The sequence below is a fragment of the Spea bombifrons genome, chromosome 4 (assembly GCF_027358695.1).
Source record: "Spea bombifrons isolate aSpeBom1 chromosome 4, aSpeBom1.2.pri, whole genome shotgun sequence".
NCBI classification, from domain to species: Eukaryota; Metazoa; Chordata; class Amphibia; order Anura; family Pelobatidae; genus Spea; species Spea bombifrons.
The window spans coordinates 81,619,614-81,634,273 of record NC_071090.1 but is presented as its reverse complement, the minus strand read 5'-3'; the positions used below and the strand labels follow the sequence as shown (position 1 = coordinate 81,634,273).

At 37.7% G+C, this 14,660-nt stretch overlaps 1 protein-coding gene across 1 annotated transcript in view; it reads left to right on the top strand.

Moving 5' to 3' along the window:
• TNFAIP8L3 (TNF alpha induced protein 8 like 3) overlaps positions 1-12,163 on the top strand; it is a 24,879-nt gene extending 12,716 nt beyond the window's left edge. Inside the window, exon 2 of the mRNA XM_053465199.1 lies at positions 11,198-12,163. Coding sequence (XP_053321174.1) covers positions 11,198-11,760 — 563 coding nt within the window. The 3' untranslated portion in view covers positions 11,761-12,163. The remainder of the gene's footprint in view (positions 1-11,197) is intronic.
• The last annotated feature ends 2,497 nt before the right edge of the window (positions 12,164-14,660 follow it).

The following is a 14,660-nucleotide window of genomic DNA, read 5'->3' as shown; positions in this document are numbered from 1 at the left end:
AATGTGATCTTGTTATTTAAAAAGGGATTATGGACACAACCAGAAAATTACAGACTAGTCAGTTAAACATCAGTGTGTAAATCACTTGAAAGAATAATTCAGGATGCAGTGCTATACTATACTTAGACAAGTCTGATCGCTGCAATAACGGTACACTCAATAAACAAACAGCAAAAAACAAATGTTAAAATAAATGTTAGCATTTTTATCTGATTGAAAAATGGTCTGATGTTGACCTTTTATTCCCGGAATATATATATTTTTTAAACTTTCGTAATACCCCCCCACACCCCACTTATTTAATATACTAATTTTAGTCAGATTTTTATATCTTGTTCTGTATATTTTACTTTTGTATTGTGAAAAGTGGCATAATTTCCCCTGAATTAGGTATTTCTGAATAGCTTTACTTTTCATGAAAAAATATGTACATTTCCCCCAAAAACCTCCTAGGGTAAAGTGGGCTCAGATGGCCAGCTATGCATCTCCTACATAGTGAGACTCTAAGCTCTGTATTTAGTGAAACTACTGATGATCAGGGGCTGTTTGAGCAGGGAAAGTCACCCATAACATCACATGACTGCTCCAATAAATGTCTTTTATCTGCGGACCTGGAGGCTGTCATTGTTGTCAAAGTGAAATTAAACCATGTTTTTCTCAGTGCTAACCTTCATTACTGTTTTCAGCACTGTATTATATGCTAACGGAGAAAAAGATTCAACTTTGACCACAAGGCACTGTCTAAGAAGTAGAGAATCTGCTGATTGGTCTGTGAGCAGTTGCCATCTTCTCTCTGACTTCAGGCAGGCAGTGGTGGGCACCATGGGGTAAGCAGCCAGTATGGCTCCTTGCTACCATGGTGACCAGTGATGCCACATGAAATGTTTACTGCAAGACCATAAGTGGCCCCTTCCCAGTATAACCCCCCCATCTCCAATTAATAGCACTTTAAAAGAAAAAATGACGAGCAATTTAACTTTTCTTCTCAACAGCCTAGATGTATACATTTGAAACACAGCACACCAATTTGAAATAATACAAAGCAAATTTATTGTGTGAGTAACCACCCTATACAACACACCCCGAATCTACACAATGTAACATTAAGTATACAAAATCGGCCACGTAAAAACAATAAGAGCCGAGACACAAGTGAAATACAACGTTTTGGGGCCGTGCACTTTTGTCAAGAGGGCAGATCTAACATACGTGCTGAAGAAAATTATAACATATTCCTGCACCTATATGGTGTTGTAAAAAGACGCGATAATGTTTGTATTCTGTTTTACCGACTTCACACTGCCATCAGGTACCCGAACAAAGGAAGGAAAAAAAATTGGATCCAGTGGGTGTGATGGATAATGGCGCATACTTGATATGTTCCTCTTGAAGGACAGTCTGCTTTGTAAAGTAAGCCCAAATATTAAAACTATGACAGATGTAGAATGTTCTTACATTGGCGCACAGCTATGAAAACAGAACTACCCAAGGGAAGAAAAAGAAAATAAAACTGGTAATTAAACAGGAAATGAATGATGAAATTAATTGCTTTCCATGGTTGCTATTATCTGTTATGTGGATTTTTTCATTAATTTTTAATCCTTCCAGTACCGGATATGCAAGCAATGCAAACAAATGTGTTATTATCACCCCTTTGGCATATAAAAATAGTATTCAGTTTCCTTTTGGGGTTTTTGAGGGGGTGTTTTTCTTACAGTATCAAAGTTTAAGTTTAATTATCCTGAGACAAAAGGAATGCAAATGGAAACATTAGCACTCCCTTAGCTATGAGATCTACTAAAATGCAATATGCAGGTGATGCTATGGTATCTCTGGATTTGCATAACTCCCTCTTCTTCTCAAAAAAACCCAAAAACATTCAGTATCTGCATTTAGTGTTAATGTGCACACACAAATTATATTCAATGGAGGAAAATGGCCCCGGGGTCTCCCAACTTCACCAAATAACATGTCACCTGTTGACCCATGCAGTTTATTAGTGCTATCCTAATCGCATCCCCCAATACAGGCTATTTGTGCCATCTTTGCCCCAGCTTGTCAATGCCGCTAAACATTTTTATCTGTGCCATATTTGCCCCCAAGTAGCTGGTCTGTGCCACAATAGCCCCCAAACAGCTTCTATGTGCTTTCTTTGCCCTCTGACCCCCCTCCCCCACGAACATGGTTGTTGTGGGCTCAAGTGGCAGCTGCTTTGGGCCTTCCAGAATGACTTTTGCCCCATGTTAAAGATGGCCCTGGTAGCCATCAAGCTCAAAGCCACAAGTGAAAATCTTGCGGGCGGACGCCCATGGCCTGTTCCTTTTTTATTATTATTATTTTTCTGGCGGAGCTTAGTGCGAAGATGAGTTATGGGCTCTGATGGTTTACATGGCTGTTAATTATGCCGAAGGTTTAGCTGTCAAAGCTTCTTGAACAGCTGAAATGGAAAGCTGCCAATTTGCTTGTAATTAACATCTGGATTCTACCGTGACTGCCATACAAAAGAACAGTGAAACTATGTGTAAGTCTTTTAGAAGTGTATCTGCTTTTATACCAACAATTTGTCCTACTGCTGGCAATTTGCCCCAGTCAAGGTAGAAAATCAAGAGCCCCCATGTTTGAAGTTCATTGGCATTCATAACATCATAATGAATATTGTCTCCCATAGCAGTTGACCTGACTTTGCCCGGAGCCATAGGCACTAGCCTAGGTTGTCTTGTTGAAATTCCACAAGAGTGATCAGACATTTATCAATGTGCAAATTAGAAGATGACAATGCTTGGTGCATGTAGTTATGTGTGTATAAATATATAATGTGAAAAAATAACTTTTTATTATACTCAAGATAAAATAACCTGAAAATAGGCTGAGAAATAAATCACATCACCCAGCCACTAATTACATAGATGCATAATTAGTAGCAAAGCACTCAATAAAACATAAGTAAATGATTAAAGTAAATTATTTGAGTATAGTAAAAATTAACTTAATTCATTTAGATTTTTGTTCTTGAGGATTGGTGTTAATTAGAGGGGGTTTTCCCTTTATCTTTTGGACCCTGAAATTGGTCTGTTGTGTATACAGCACATTCTGTAGTGGTAAATATGTGTTAAATTCCCATTTGCTGCCATGCTGTGACACAATCAAAGTTTTATTTTTGTATGACATGGTCGTTTTGGTTTTCGTGAGTTATGATGTGAGAAAAAAAGTGATTTTGTTTAGTCCAGTTGAAACACACACAGGCTAATTATTAGAAGTGGAAATATTTTGGATTACAGCATAGAGTAATCCGCAGTGATTTATTCAAGAGAAATATGGAATACAAGTTCCTCACACAGGTTCAAGCCGGAAGGTATAATAAATATTCATAAGAGGATATGTTGTACTTTTATTATGGCTATAATGCCCCTTTTTTAAGTGTTTACAGCTAATTTTGCTAACTGCAATCAGATCAGGACCTATCGGCATGTCTTGTCTGTCCGCTACCCTAAGCCGCTGTAATGCTGTGGATCACATTTGATCTGCTACTTGGTTGACTTCTGTGAATAACTCTTGCCTTAATTAATCCTCAAAGCTGCATCTCCTGTCCATGGCTAGATTTGCTAAAAAAAAGAACATTCTGCAGTGCAGTAATACTTGCTTTCGGTAAAGAATGGTTTTAACACTTTGTGAAAATGACCGATTTTCGTTCCGATATACTAAAACCAGTTTATAATTAAGCTGTACAGTAGAATTTAGATTTTTTTTTTAGAGGGCTTAAATCTTATTAGAATAGAAATATATAACAGATTACATTACCGCGTAATATTCCATTTCATAGCCCAGCAATTGTTTTAACATACACGTTTTCACGTGAATATATAGTTTATGGGAGGTATTTATTTATATAGCACCATCACATTCCATAACGCTGTAGAGTGGGTGCAACAGGACATAACATGTAGTGCATCACATATCAATTTGGACTTGGAGAAAAAAGGTAAAAAGGGAGTTGGGGGTATATTACACAAGAGGTAAAACTATTTGAAATAGACCAACTAGTTTGTCTAATTCTAAACCCTAATTTAATAATATTGCAGTGCATAAAGAGGGGGTTAAACTGTTGATTAATAGGCTTCCCTGAAGAAGTGAATCTTAAGGGGTACTTGGAAAGGAATGGAGACAAGGAGGACTCGGATATGCCAGGGAAGGGCATTGCAAAGTATGGGGCATCCCCAGAGTATTTATACGTTCATGGGAGGTAGAGCACAGACGAAGATCAGCAACAGATGTTGGTACTGCAAGCAAAGAATTATTACCTAATCGGAATAACCCTTGCATTGAGTAATCCTGTTTTGGTTTTTTTTTGCTTAGTTTTTTTAGCAAAAGCAAAATCTAGATTGAAGAGCGTCAATCGCATCAAGTAAAGAGTTAGGTATTTACAAGCTGTGGAAGAAGTAGAGAGAGCAGTAGTTCAACAATCAAAAAGGCCTCTCTAAGAAATTTGAAGATGGGAGTTATGGTGGAATTCTTGGAATTCTTGATTGATGGGAAGGGTCTAGTTGGAGATGAAGAGACTGAAGATGGTAGTTAAGGTAGGGACAAGAGTGAATGAGTGAGGCCAGGTAAGATGAGAGGTGATAAAGTGGACAGATGGTTGGGCATGATGAGAAGAGCAGAAATTGTATCTTTAGTCACTAGACAGAAAGTATACAACATTAACAAACTTCACATATATTCTTTTATAATTTGGATAAAGTGAACAGAATTTTATTTCAGAGTTGTATTTCAGACAGGTTTGGCAATATAAACTTATTGTGTCAGGGTGCTTTAGTCTTCAGCTAAAAGGTTATCTTTGTATTCTATTTGGAGATTTTATTGTAGGGAAGGACTAGATGAGCAGAAATAGTTTATCTACAATAAAATTCTGTTTGCTTTACTAATCCCTTTTTATGACACGGGCATCACTATTAGTATTTTTTCATTTTGTTTATAGAGTGCTGGTTGTTTACATTAAGAGGAGAGTAAAAATGCAATCAATAACATGGACAAATGTAACACCAAATCCCACAGAAGGCGAGACACTATATGGGGGCAAGATGACTTGGTTGTAGTGGAGGCTACGTACAGCGAGTGGCCTAGAGATCTTATATCTGGACATTAGGGAATGTAATGGTAATCATATCGAGAGCTTGCTTCCAAGGTCGTTTCTAGCAAGTAGCGCCTTCATAAAACCAAAATGATGCTGCTGGAAATACTTTTGGTATTCAAGGAGGAATAAGAATGTAACGTTTTGGTTGTATTTTGTGTGTAATATATTCTTAGTGAGCAGTGAATGTTCTTTGCTTAATTCAGTAGACACACTGATGGTGTTTATACCAGCCTTTTTATTGTTGAATTAGCCAATTCTAACAGCTTACTGATTATTAATAAAAGAAAAAGTGGGAAGAAGAACTTGTGTAGACCGTCAGCAAAGTTTGTGTTTAACTCCTTTCAAATCTGATGCTTATTGGGTATGGTAGGGAGATGTGCAAGCTATCTGCCAGTAATAAACAAGTTAAAATGGACATTTTGGTTTTCTTCATCCATTTAGCTATGTAGTATATTTGGTGAATAAAGCATAATATGCATCCCCCATTGTAGCCTTTGAAATGTGCACAATGGTTGATCATTAATTGTAACTCACAATGATAACAGATGGAAAGCAACAGTAGGAGGACACATTCCCAGGAAATTATTTCCTTGGCCGATTCTCAGTTTAATAATGCAGTTTTGTTTCTAAAAACATTAAATAAAATGTCTATTGTCATGTAGAAAAGTACAAAATGCTGGGATTATATTATCTTCACTCCCTTTGTAAAGATGACACAAAGCATGTTGTTTTCAAAGCATAGTAATGGTGTGTAAATGTTAATACAGAATGACAGACCACCTAGGACATCTTGCGTATATACAGTACATTCTATAAAAAGCTAAAATGTACATACGCGTGTGTGTGGGATATATATAATTTTTTTATTATTATTGTATTTTTTTGTATGCATATATGTGGGTGATGAAGTGTTTGTGAAATTAAAGTTTCTTTAGGTCTGAAACATAGGAAGGTAAGCTACTGTTACTGCTTTTTGCTTCTCAGAGCATGAAAGTACACGATGGATGAATGTGCATGTATCATCCTCAACAGTGGGTATCGGCGTGGGCACAGTAATTTGTCTGCCCTAAAATATGTGATCAGTCTTTGAAAGTTTATTTTGTCATTTATTTTATGTGGCCATGCTCTCCCTAATGCATTAGCCTTAGCCTTAGTGGCAATTGGGGGTTAGTTTGTGCCACTGGCACCATAAGAAAGCCTTTTATGATGCTTGGGTGGGGTATGATTGACAGAGCAGCATTTAGTGTTCTGTCTCCACAACAGCTTATGGCGGCTGCCCCTGCTATACAAAATATATACACACACACTTTTTTCTTTTTTGTTCAGATGTATATTGTGTGTGTGTGTGTATATATATAATATATAATTGTGTATCGGCAGATTGCTTCATCTTGTGCTTAGGCTGACAAACAAAATCTTTCGGGTGCATGTATGTTTTGAAAGACCAGAAAACATCCAGTGAGGCAGAATAATGTTTAATATTTTATAGGGTCCATTTACTTTTTGAATTGGGGTCTGCACGCTGCTATGCAAGAACACTTCATTGCAAGCTCCTACAGAGCAGCCCTAGATAGACACGGCAGGTTGTATAAAATATCCTGTGGCTCTAAAGCTAAAGCCTCGTTATTTTATTATTTCCATGGTTCAACACAGTTGGGGAAAGTGTCACAGGGATATATTAAGGCAGCAGATCTACTTGGGTGTTGCTTTTGTTAAAGAAACCTTATACACTAGAAGGCTAGAGTATCCTCAGGCGTTGTTCGAAGATACCCCTACCACCCCATGCGTATCTTCCCCTTACTATTTACCCCATCTCAGCTGCATTATTGTTGCATCTTTGACGCCTGCATCAGACTTTAAGCAGACAAGTGCCTGACAGTTCATCAAGTCTGCCTATTTCCTTCCCAGAGTCATGGAAATTGATGATGAAGGGAGAAAAATGAGCTTTAATTCTGTGCAGAGTGTTCATCAGTGTGAAATAATTTAACACCGTAGTGATTATTGAAAACTCTACTAGTTTTGATGTACGGAAGAAGTTCAGCATCCATCCTTGCCACACATCGCAAGGAGGTAAAAACCTCCTTGCGATGTGTGGCTAGTTGGGCCAGTTTCGGTTGCCATGGGAAACCAGCAGTAGCATAGGGACTGACCAGGACTCCCTTTTGGAGTAACATCTCTACATCTCTGTACTAATTCCAAGTGATGTTCCAGATTGTGGACTTCCTAGCAGCAATGTTCCTCGCTACCAATATATGCCCAAGGGAGGATGGAGACAAATAGCAGTATATTTTTATTTTAAGCTACACTTAAACAAGCAAATATCTGTTTTAGTTGCTAAAAATCTGGTTAGCCTGCAGTTTTTTTTTTTTTTTTTTTAATTTTTAGCCATTTTTTCCTGGTATTTTTGGTCTATAAAAAAAGTATTCTCGTTTTTGTTGATAATGCAGCCGGTTCCATGCGTAGAATATTTACTGTTACCTTGGAATGCATTTAACTTCTGAAGAAAGGGAATTGGTGGGAGAAACATGAATAAGGAATCACGCAGATTACTGTCTCGGCTTGAAGGATTCCTTCATGTGTGATTATAGGGGATTTATGCAAGTGATGGAGAATGCTCAGCTGCCTTATGAAATCGCAAACTGATAAAACCTGCTCCTTTCTTTTGGACAATATCTGCTGCCTGCCCCCCCCATGTAATTCTAGCAAACTGAGTCACTGTGTTTATTACAAAAATTGATATCTCTACAAGCACATTACTGAAAGAAAATCACTGCGCTAGAACTTTAATCTCATGCAAGTTTTAACTTAAGGCTAAGTATTGGTGATCTTCAAATCAGCTTTTTGTGTCCCCATAGTTACCAGGTTATAATTAGAGAATGTAAAGGAGAAAGAAACTTGCCCTTGATGCACATTCCACTTTGATCTCCTTCCCCAGTATAATCTAATGTGGAACCTTTGCTATTCTAGAGGAGAGAGAGACGCAATACAATACAATACAATACACTTCTAACTCTTTGCACACATATAAGCCTGTCCATCACAAACGCAGCAGTGAAAATATCTTTGTAAATGGAAAGTTTGATTGCAGTTACATTGGAGTAGCAAACATCATCAGCCTCGTAGCTTTTTTACAGAATACAAAAATGCAAACTATTTTTAATTTTCTGAAATGCCAACTACTAAACAAGTGTGTGTGTGTGTGTGTGTGTGTGTAAATATATATATATATATATATATATATATATATATATATATATATATATATATATATATATATATATATATCTATATCTATATATATCTCTATCTGTCAGGCAACGGATATAATTTGGAGTATTGTTTAGTAGGGTCAGTGGCAAAGTATGCAAGCCTACCTAGCTTATGCATACTCTGTGTGAGCCAAGTTTATAGGTGTAGGCAAAATAGTCTTTATTTGGCTCTTTGTGAATTTCCCCTTTCAGGGCCGTCATTAATATCGATTGGACCCAGGGCAAGCATTTGCTTGGCCCCTCAATCCACACTCCATAGCACCATGGATGGATGGACCAGGCTTGAATATATGTTGCCTGGGGTGAGACATCCTCATGCCAGACGTACAAGACAGGGCCACAATACAACGCAAATCACGTAGTAAATAAAGGTTCGGGTGAGTCAAGTGAAACAGACGTGCGAGTTATGATCCTCTCAGGTGTTGCTGTGGGCTCAAGGGGCAGCTGCTCCTGGATCTAAGGATGAAATAGAAGTAAATATGTCGGCCTTAAAGTCATGCAAATAAATTAAATCAACAGTTTTTTTTTTTTTTTTTTACTATTATCTCCCCCCTTCCTCCCTATCTTAAGTCCTGTGGTGCTGTGCAAGCGGCTTTGATGCTGAGCGCTGGGATATGACATCCTATCCCGGCGCTCAGCAGCGGCACACTTTGGGAGGGAGCACTGAAAAAGAGATCTGTATCTTGTGATCCCTTTATTTTGGTCTGGTTAGAGGGAGAACTATGATTGCCCCAGTCGTCCCTACTAATGCAGAGGGTAGTCCAATCTGCTGCTGGAGAGAGCTGGAAAGCTGGCGTACACCACAAATTGTGGTGGTGGACCCCTCCTTGCCCCCCCCCGAACAAAGTGCTACCAGGGTCCCGCATTAAAGACTGCCCTGGCCCATTTGGTGTACATTCCACCATCATCATACATGCAATAAGTCCACAAAATAATATTTGCCTGTGGTAGCCTTAAGGTCACAACACATAAGAGGGATTATTATGCAAAATGTAGATAAGATAAGAAAAAAATAAAAACTAGATAAGGGATTACATACCCTTTGGTACTCAAAGGGTTAGTTCATACTCTGTATTCAAATTTTATTCCTGCGTTTGATTTTATTCAGGAAGTTGATCTAGAAATACTAATTAACCAAAAACATCAGCTCAAAAAGACAGCTGTACAGGCAGGACAACAACTTCCCGGGAATGAATGTAATAATTCAAGAGCCTCTTTTCAAAATAGAAATAATTATACATTTACTACAGTGCCATTTGCAGTTTAAAAAAAAAAAAAGTTGTTTACAATGAGGGAATTTAGAGTTTTGGAAAGTATATAATCCCACTTAAAACAACTGCGGTTAAAGTTTAATAAAACCAACATAATAAGGTTTAGTTTTATTGTATTTTGGCTTTTTTAGGGTAAAACACTGATTTCTTTTTATTATTATTCATGTTTGTTCCATGTATACATTGCCTTTTCATTTTCAGGAGTTTATTTTGTATTTTTTATGTAGAAGGCTATAATATATCACTGTGAGTCTCAAGTTGGTGGTGGCTCTAAAAAAGGAATGATGTCTTTATAATCCACTATTTAAATAATGATGAGAATCTATAGGAGAGCTGGAAACGATTAGACCAGCCAGCTGTGAGTTGGTGGGAAATAGGAGCAGGAAGGCTATAAAATGGGAAGAGGTAAAGACAATTTCTGGGTCCCTTCTACCATACCCAGAGACCTTCGGGCAAATCCAGACACAAGTACCAATGTCCTATATCAATAGGGAACATGTCAACCAGTCAAGCGAGACCTCCTCTTCTTCCATACATTGAAGACATAACTTAATTGTTCCCTGCTTCCTTAAACAGTTCATTTTAGATGCCTTTCCAAGACTTATTTTCCCCCTGAAACATTCAGTTAGGTAATTACTCACCCTTTCATAGAGTTTTCTCTTACATCAATAATTAGAATCCACTGTGCTTTAATCTTGGCCATTAGATTTTCAATTACTAAACTGGTAGTACTTGTGTTCTCATCATTGAGGAGGAGGATGACATGCTGGAACATACGAGATGATTAATAAAGGTACTGCCAGTGCATAATGGATATAACGCCTAAAATTTTGTGACCTTTATTAACAAAGTACCAGTCTTTATTTGGATTTCTGATTCGAATATTGCCATTCCATTTGTATATTCTGACACAAAATGATGAAGTGCTACTACACGGTATTTTGGAAAATGATGAAACATGGCTGATATATTGCTACAATTGTAGTTTTGCTTATTTCTTTCCAGTAGTCCTGAGTGCAGCAGCCTTGTGAATCCCCACCATAACCGCACTAAATCAGCTAATTCCTGCTATAAGTAAAGATAAACTACAACATTGTAAAACATATGAAATCTGTACAATTAGTATTGGTGCTGACGCAAGCAAAGGGCATATTGGTAATGGGGTTAGCACGCAGATGATTCCTGTGTGTCTTCTCGGGCAATAACAATACCCAACTGAATATTATCCAAAAAGAAAACACAGATGAAGGAATATGTGACGTCTATAGCAAAATATATCGCACGGCTCAAGAAGTCATAATGTTAATGCCTATTGTGTTGTCTATTGGAAATTCCCTGCAACATTACTATAGTCGTCTCTTATTCCATCATACGTGTGTTTGGATAATATCGAGCTGGATTTTGATATTGCCTAATGTGACACGAAAGAATGTTTTAATGCCAAACGATTACACGTGCAACTAAAAGTGAAATACAAAGTTTCAATTGAATATGTAACACTTGCATCTATTTTTTTCCTTGCACAGGGCCTGAGTTATTTAGCTCAAAGAGCTTTGCAGTTCAAGCCCAGAAGAAAATCCTGAGCAAGATGGCGACAAAGACTATGGCAAACATGCTTATTGATGATACAAGCAGTGAAATATTTGACGAGCTGTTCAAGGCGACCAAGGAGCATGTAAAGAACAAAAAAGAGGCGCATAAAATTCTTAAGGATGTTATAAAGGTGGCTGTGAAAGTTGGCATTTTGTACAGGAACAACCAGTTCAGTCCAGAAGAGCTGGAAATTGTGGAGAAATTCAGAAAAAAGCTGAACCAGACCGCAATGACGGCTGTGAGTTTCTATGAAGTCGAGTACACATTTGATAAAAATGTGCTCTCTGGACTCCTTCACGATTGTAAAACTCTTCTTCACGAGTTAGTGCAGCGCCACCTCACACCAAAATCTCACAGCCGAATCAACAGGGTCTTCAATCATTTTGCCGACATGGAATTCCTTACAGCACTTTACAGTGTTGATGGGACCTGCAGGCCATATCTCAAAAGGATATGCGAGGGGGTAAATAAACTGCTGGATCAAAGGGTCCTTTAAAACATTGCCTTCAAGACTTTCATGATCTGGGTAATTTTATTGGCATTCTCGGTGGCCAGATAGCACAGCAGATGTCTGTATAGGATGCATTGTTTGAATGCTTTTTTGCATTTGGATTTTCATGTATGCATTGAATGGGCATTCATCCGCAACCATTACGTTGTTACCTTAAATAAGGAGATATGGAACAAAAAATGTATCATCAATAACTGAAATGGTATAAAATACGGGACCACTGTTAAACGCATTATGAAAAAAATACCTTGATGTTTGTTAGTGGACAGTATTTGACTTATTTATTTAAATCAATGGCTTCACAAGTTGCTCAGTGTTATGTTTTAAATGACTTCTATAATCCTATAAAAACATGCAGCTTCTCAATAAAAGTGAAGATATTGCATGAGGGTGAGTTGTGTTTAAATCATCCATATATATACTTAAATATGTTGTACCTTCAATAAGATCCCAGTGGGAATAAATAACCTAATGGATAAGGCCAAGCATAGCAAGGGAGTTCAATCTATACCGGAAGCAATAACATAACTGGTTAAATGCCAGATATATGTTGAGGGAAAAAACCCTCCTTGTCTGACCAGCTTTGTGTTGACTCAATAAATGTAGGGGGCCACATACTATGCAGAATAAAAGACCTTCAATCGTAGAAGGGCTGCCCTTCAGAAAAACAAATGGTTTATATCATTGAGCAGCTGGTTAAAGTTTATGGTAGACCAAGGAATAATTTGATATTATTCATACTAATAGGTCATGGTGGATTTTGTTATCGAACCCATGTGCCAAAAATCCCACAAGACACCCCAGATGGAGCCTCAGATTTTCTAGCATTTAACCAAAACATTGTGTTCTATTTCACTATCATCCTTTTAAATTAATTGCAGGAACTGTAATCCAGGCTGTTTATATGTAAAAATAAAATATTTGAGTACTGCTGCCTCAAAAGATCTATAAGAAGACGGCTTATAGCAAATATTTAACAAACCTCCTGGTTCATTTGCATTTGTTCATTGAATATACATATTTGAGATTAGATATTAAATCGACAAGACAGCCAGTTGAATTGAGGCTTAGTAACCTGTTCATTTCAGACTGAGTATCATATACTTCAGCATTTAATTTGCTCCTGCAAAATATAAAATATATCAAAATACTTTACTATGCCAGCGCATGTTAAAGATTCCACCATGAATGTGGGCATTTGTTCGTGAATCAAACATGCCCCCTAAATTTTAGCCAAAATGAATTGGTAGGGAGCTTTAATTTCTTGCCCAAAAAGGAATCAAAAAATGTCTAAACAGTTTTTGGCCCATTTGTATATGTCTGGTTAAGACATTTTAAAAGTTCTGAAATACTATATATTGGGGCATGTATCTAAGTTTAAAGTGTGTGCATTTGGAATGCCTAAGGCAAAAGTGTAGGTGTAAGATGCCATCCACTTAAAGGATAGTCGTCATGCTCAACCAGTGGCTTATATATTTTTGTTACTGATATGTTCTTTAATGATGGGGGTTAAACAGCTGGCTGTGGAATGCATAAGGCAGGGTTGTTGGCTTAGCTGGGGAGGGAGCTTAAAAACCGAGCCTCCGTTCTAGTTGGACTACGCTCCCAGCGGTTGCAGGAGGGCCGCTGTTGTCCATCTTGGCCTAGAATTTGGTAAGGACTAATGTAAAACTTCACCAACAGAGACAGTCTCGTGCCTGTGCTCTATGCTGTTAACATGGAATGCTTTATTGTTTAGTGTGTAAGTGACTATTTAATACACCAGTTACTTTGCCCCCAGCTAATGAAAAAACAGCCTATCTCAAAAGTTAGAAATGCAGAGATAAGCTTAGACTGACTAGCAAAACCACATTATAACGTATATGATCACAGGCTCCTTCCCTTTCCATTTTTCAGAACCTTAAGTTCTTAATTCATATTGGTATTTTATAAAATTACAGAGAAGTTCAAATAGCTATTCCATTGCCACAAGAAATCATTCACTTTAGAAAGGGCTGGGCTACTCTTTATAATAAAGGAATCAGTGGAAGATAGGAGTCTACCTAATAAGATTTTTCCCATTCCAAATGTTACAGAACTAGAAATACACATGTAATTGACATTCTCTGATTTAACCTTTCATACAGGCCGACATTTACCTGAAAGATCACAGCACAGTAAAAACACGGATTGTGGGAAAGATCTGAACACTGAACCAAGTGATTGCTCTGATGCATATCAAGGTTAATGGCACGGCTGCACCACTACCATCGACTTCTGGAGTGCATGCTGGCATTGAACAGAAGTTGACTTAATGAAAGGCTCAGAAGGGGCATACTTTATTAGCATTGCCATAAAGAATCATCTCAATGTGGTGGTTGAGCAAGGAAAGTCACCCAAAATATAACAGCAGAAGCCTCCAGGTCTGCAGATATATTTTTCCCATGGGACTTCCACTTTAAATAGGAAGGGTCTGACTGTAAAGTAGTGAATCTTGTTACATACACTATGACTTTGGGATGTGTGCAATGTAGGGCGGTACTAATTTATCATTAAAGAAAACAGTTAAACATGGCTATACAATAGCGTCTTTCCACATCCAGGTCTGTTATTAATCACTTCCTTCAATTACTGACTAATAGTCCGTAACCGCTAAACATAGTTAACAAAGGGGATCATTAAGTGCTCTACTTGACAACATTGTTTTTGCAAGCAGTGTAAGCAGTTTCTGTTAATTGGCTTCCTAATCACAAACGCAAGGCCCATGCTACGTTATACTTTACCGTTTTGAGAGTGTTTAATACTTGCTGCTTTTTAGTATACAATATGTACTTTAAACAAAATAGCCAACAGTCTGGGTAGACAATGTCATGGAACCAGCCACTTGCCTCGCAATGCTCAAACAC